Source organism: Triticum urartu, chromosome 2A (assembly GCF_056163025.1).
Source record: "Triticum urartu cultivar PI428250 chromosome 2A, HENAU_Tu73, whole genome shotgun sequence".
NCBI lineage: Eukaryota > Viridiplantae > Streptophyta > Magnoliopsida > Poales > Poaceae > Triticum > Triticum urartu.
Genome location: NC_141874.1, coordinates 479,001,015 through 479,006,879, shown reverse-complemented (window position 1 = coordinate 479,006,879; position 5,865 = coordinate 479,001,015). Strand labels below are relative to the sequence as shown.

General features: G+C 46.6%; 1 protein-coding gene and 1 pseudogene across 1 annotated transcript; both read right to left on the bottom strand.

Moving 5' to 3' along the window:
• Positions 1-1,578: 1,578 nt before the first annotated feature.
• On the bottom strand, positions 1,579-2,244 carry LOC125534415 (uncharacterized; annotated as a pseudogene).
• Positions 2,245-4,844: 2,600 nt separating this feature from the next.
• On the bottom strand, positions 4,845-5,447 carry LOC125534678 (uncharacterized). Its single transcript, XM_048697836.2, has one exon. It carries the CDS (start codon positions 5,445-5,447, stop codon positions 4,845-4,847), a length of 603 nt encoding a protein of 200 aa, XP_048553793.2.
• Between the last annotated feature and the right edge of the window lie 418 nt (positions 5,448-5,865).

The following is a 5,865-nucleotide window of genomic DNA, read 5'->3' as shown; positions in this document are numbered from 1 at the left end:
AGGCGGATGCCGACGACGTCGATGTCAGAATGGATATAGTGGACATCTCCGATGACGGGGAGTAGTGTAGTTTTGTTAGTAGATGTTTGCTTTGCATGGTTTTCATGCTTTCCATGTTTTGTATGCCTGTAAGCAATCGTCGATTTCAGAATGGAGACAGTTTAATTTCCATGTCAAGCAATTGTGATTTGTTTTTAAGTAGTAGTACTACCGCGTCCCAAAATAAATGTGTCAACTTTGTAGTAACTTCGTACCAGGCAGTACAATTCACATTGTACTAGTTAGTACAAGGTTGAGCCAATTAATTTGTGACGGAAGACGTATGTTTTATTACAAATTGCAGTTTCAAGTACCATACTTGGGTCGGAAGGCTTATGTTTTATTACACTGTATTATTTTATTATAAATTGCAGTTTCAAGTACAAAATAAATGTCTCAACTGGGGCACATATTTGATTCTAGAGATTTTAGTGTGGTTAGATTTCAATATGGTTTCAACATGGTTTTACCGCAATATGGGATTTGACATTTATCCAGGACATTCCGGGTTTTATAAGTGTAGAAGGAATTGTTTTTCACTCATATGTTCTGTGGCAGAGGCATGGCTATTACTTTTGTGATGGAGGAATGAACATCTGAGGTATGTGATGCGAGGACTGACAATATGCGTCTGTCACTCTTTTTCCAGAATGTTTTTCAATTAACTGTGAGAGGCATGAATGTGCCGATGGAACGGGCACGGTCATGTATGAAATAGGTGCCAGGTGGTCCCTAATGTCTCCTGGATGTATCATCTATACGCTTCACTGTTACAAGCACGATCGTCGTTCTTGTCGAGGCACGGAGGTGAAGGATGGAGCCTATGCCTCTGCGATAGTCACATCCCATATATTAAGAAGGAAGCAAACCTTCATAGACCCGATACGTCGGAAGCTGGCCGTAAGGCACGGTCCTGCCTCTGTGTTTTCGGTGACATCACGTTTAATGCGAGCGGGGTGGACGTAATGCTCGGTTTTCTCATGTTCTTGTTGTCAGCAACTTTGTTAACATGTTACGCATGAGAGAGGTATGATTTTACCCGACGTAGAGGCACGCACGTGACGAACTGGAGGCACAGACATGATTCTAAGGGAGGTACGGACGCGAAGGATCGTGATGCAAGCACGTGAAGGTGCGCCTCTGTTTTCAAGAAGCTTTCATTGACAAGTTTTCATTGCGGGGGGCATGGCCTATGAGCTCCATGTGTTTTCGAAGTCATTAGGTCTCATTAATGAACTTATCAAAGAGAAGGTGAAGCTTTGGGTTGACGTCGAGAATGTTGCGTAAAACAACGTGAAGCTAGGTTACGCACGGTCCCCTTAGTATTAGAGGCACAGACGTGCCTCTGTGGTGCCCTGGAAATAAACTTGTCCAAAAGATATGTAAACTGCGAGCAAACTACGAGGTTATCTGCAAGCAAACTACAAGGTTATCTGCGACACAAGCAAACGGCAATCTTGAGAGAAAGCAAATCTAATGCGAAATTTAGAATTGCATGAGCAATCTTCTTGATACTTTTCTTTGCCGGGACAACCTGCTTCAGTAGTCGCAGTCACGCCAGGACCTAGTGTGCTTCGTGGTCTACTCCTTGTCGAGTTTTGCCCGGCGGAGCCCTTCCTGGATGATGGTGAGGCGGCTCCATATCTCGTATGCAGCGTAAGCGTCCTTTGCCGCATACTCGATGTGCCTCATGGACAGGGGCATGCATGTCCAGTGGCTACGTTCTGCGTTGGTGAGCTCTCCGTCGTGGACAAGGATGCCTGAGACCTCCCCAAGGGATTCTAGAGGCTTGGTAGCTATAGGCACGATCCATTCCTTCTTGATGTCGATGAAGTGGGCGATCTTCAGACTGACGCGGCCGAGCATCTCTATGTCGCCGTCGATGGGGAGGCCAGCAAACGTGTAACTGGGGTTGGCGAGGAAGTTGTCGAACTTGGTGCAGTTCTTGTCAGCGGCGCTCAGTTGGAAGAGCAGCACCGGATGATCCTTGCCGACGGAGAGCTGGACGAGGGCGGGTTTCTGATCTTCGCCATGGTCGTTGGTCTACTTCACATCAACTCCGACGATCTTGTGGCGCTCGAACTGGAGGTGTCGCTCGTACTGCTCGATGGTGGTCGCCGCCTTGTGCAAGTCGTTGGTGTGGATCACATGCAACTTTGTCTTGCAGTGGGCCTGCACCTCCATGAATTCCCTGGTGAATCCCATGGCCTAGATCAGTTCATCCTCCTGCAACCTGGTATTTTGTCGGAACAATGAGTGGGAGCGCAATGGCGATTTCTGTTGTTTGTGTGTGAGAAGGCCGCGGCGGAAGACTAAATTTAAGGGCGGGGCAGCCGCAAAGGACTCCACGATCTCATTGTCGATGCGGTTGTGCACATCGTGGGTTGTGGATCATGGTTTCAATTCCCTGTCGGTTCGGTTGTGCACATCCTGGGTTTTTGATTGTGGTTTTTCTTTATAAAAAATAAAAATAAAATGAGCAGTTATGTTTTTAACCAAGGTTGTCAGAATCGCGATTCTATTGTACGATTCTACGACTTTACGATCCAAACTAACCCCTCCGATTCTACGACTTTAGTCTCTAGAATCTACGTTTCTACGATCCTGATAGTGAAGATTCTACGATTTGCGATCCTACCATCGGAGCTCCGATTCGATTCAAAATCACGATTCTGACAACCTTGTTTTTAACAACCGTTGTATCTGCAGCAAGTCGGGGACAAGATCGTTTTCTTGCGTAGTTTGCTGTCAAATGTCAACTTTTATAATTTATTTCGTGAGGCATGCAAGGGCAGTATGTAGAGGCACGAGTCTCTGACCAAGAGAAGCATGCTTGAAGTGCCTAGTTTAATTCTCAGACACACGAGCGTGATACATTCACTAGGAGTGGCAATTGTTTCCAGTGATACATTCGGTGGGAGGTGCGGTGCTGTGTTTTTTCAGAGGCACTGTTGTGTGTCCGTGTTGCAACTGACGCTACGAGATGGACAGAAAGAACGAGAAGCAACGAGAGGCGTGGACATGCAACTGCGAGAAGCACTGATGCAACTAGAGGCACAAATATGATGCTACGTGAGGCACGGACATGGAAGTACGTGTTTGCACGGACGTCAATTCGTGTTGTGGTGCTACGTGAGGCACGGGCATGAACATTTAGCTGTGCACTCAACTACATGCGCAAAAAGCCACGGATGTGTTTCTGAGAAGCACCGGTCTCCATGGTTTTACCGCAAGATGGGATTCGACATTTATCCAGGGCATTCCGGGTTTTACAAGTGTAGGAAGAATCGTTTTACACTTATATGTTCTGTGGCAGAGGCACGACTATTACTTTTGTGAGGGAGGAATTAACGTCGAATGTACGTGATGTGAGGATTGACAATAGGCGTCCGTTATTGTTTTTCCTGAATGTTTTCAATTAACTATGAGAGGCATGAATGTGTACATTGAATGTACGTGACGTGAGGATTGACAATAGGCGTCCCTTACTATTTTTTTGGAATGTTTTTCAATTAAATGTGAGAGGCATGAATGTGCCGACAGAACAGGCACGGTCATGTCTTAAATAGTTGCAAGGTCGTCCCTAAGTTGTCCTGAATGTATCACCTATACGCTTCACTGTTACAAGCACGGTCGTTATTCTTGACGAGGCACGGATGTGAAGGATGGAGCCAATGCCTTTGCAGTAGTCACGCCCCATATTAAGTAGGAAGCAAGTCTTCATAGACCCGATACGTCAGAAACTGTCCGTAAGGCACGGTCCTGCCTTTGTGTTTTCGGTGACGTCACATTTAGTGCCAGCAGGGTGGACGTAAGGCTCGGCTTCCTCATGTTTTTGTTGTCAACAACTTTCTTAACATGTTACACATGAGAGATGTATGATTTTACTTGACGTAGAGGCACACACGTGACGAACTGGAGGCACGGACGTGATTCTAAGGGAGGTAGGGACGCGAAGGATCGTGATGCAAGCAGGTGAAGTTGTGCCTCTGTTTTCAAGAAACTTTCATTGACACGTTTTCATTGCGGGGGCCATGGCCTATGAGTTCCGTGTGTCTTCGAGGGGTTTCGGCCTCATTAACGGGCGTGAAGCCAAGTTACGCACGGTCCCCATAGGAGTGGAGGCACAGAAGTGCCTCCATGTGTGTTTTAAGTAGTTGGTGTTATTGACGGACAACCGTGCCTCTGTAGTGTTCTTCTCTAAGGGTCATGGATGTAAGCAATGTTTTCCAAGGATAATAAACACCTAACTACCTCTATATTCAAAGTGTTTTTCTAAAGTGTTCCATACGAATGATTTTTAATATTGTGTGTGCAATGGTTTGTTAGAACATTGTACACTGCTTTTAGGAGCATTTTGTAATTGTTGTCCCTGCATTTCGACACTGCATCCACAAAGGTACTAGTGCATTGCATGCTCGTCATTTTTGTGGACTCCTATGTGTACCTGCTCTGTGCGTTACGCTAATCGTATACTCTCTGTACCGTGTTTATATCTTTCAGTTCATGCCAATATATTCTACTAATAGAAAACTCCAATATTGGACTGGAAATAAACTTGTTCAGAAGATATGTAAACTGCAAGCAAACTACAAGGTTAACTGCGACACAAGCAAATCTAAATTTAGAACAAGCAAACAGCAGTCTTGAGAGAAAGCAAATCAATGAGAAATCTAGAATGGCATGAGCAATCTTCTAGATACTTTTCTTGGCCGAGACCACCTGCTTCAGTAGTCGTAGTCGCCCCAGGACCTTGCGTGCTTCCTGGACTGCTCCTTCTTGAGTTTTTCCTGGCGGAGCCCTTCCTAGATGGTGGTGAGGCGGCTCCATATCTCGTACACAGTGTAAGCATCTTTTGCTGTGTACTCGATGTGCCTCATGGACAGGGGCATGCAAGCCCAGCGCTTGTGTTCTGCGTTGGTGAGCTTCTTCATGTCGTTGCAGTACTCGTGGACAAGGATGCCCGAGACATCCCCAAGGGAGTCAAGAAGCTTGGTAGCTGTAGGCACCCTCCATTCCTTCTGGATGTCGACTAAATGAGTGATCTCTAGTCTGATGCGGCCGAGCACCTCTATGTCGCTGTCGATGGAGAAGCCAGCAAACGTGTATCTGGGGTCGGCGAGGAAGTTGTCGAACCTGGTGCAGTTCTTGTCGGCGTCGCTTAGTTGGAAGAGCAGCACTAGGTGATCCTTGCCGACGGAGAGCTGGACGAGGGCTGGTTTCTGATCTTCGCCAGCGTCCTTGCTGTACTCCACATCAACTCTGACGATCTTGTGGCGCTCGAATTCGAGGTGTCGCTCATACTGCTCGATGATGGTGGCCGCCTTGTGCAAGTCGTTGGTGTGGATCACGTGCAACTTGGTGTTGCCATGGGCCTGCACCTCCATGAATTCCCTGGTGAATCCCATGGCCTGGAGCAGTTTGTCCTCCTGCAACCTGGTATTTGATGGGGAACAATGAGTCGGAGCGCAATGGCAATTTCTGTTGTTTGTGGGAGAGAAGTCTGCATCGGAACTCTAAATTTAAGGGCGGGGAAGCGGCAAAGGAGTGCACGATCTCACTGTCGATGCGGTTGTGCACATCGTGGGTTCTGGATCGTGGTTTCGTCTCCCTGTCGATTCGGTTGTGCACATCTTGGGTTTTTGATCGTGGTTTTTTTAAAAAGAAAATAAAACAAATTCAGCAGTTATGTTTTTAACAGCCATTACATCTCCAGCAACTTGGGGAGAAGATCGTTGTCTTTTGTTGTTTGCTGTCAAATGTCAATTTTTACAATTTATCTCGTGAGGCATGCAGGGGCAGTATGTAGAGGCAGGCGTCTCTAAC

Coding starts and splice junctions, on each gene's coding strand:
- LOC125534678 (XM_048697836.2), bottom strand. CDS start 5,447: ATGGGATTCACCAGGGAATTCATGGAGGTGCAGGCCCATGGCAACACC.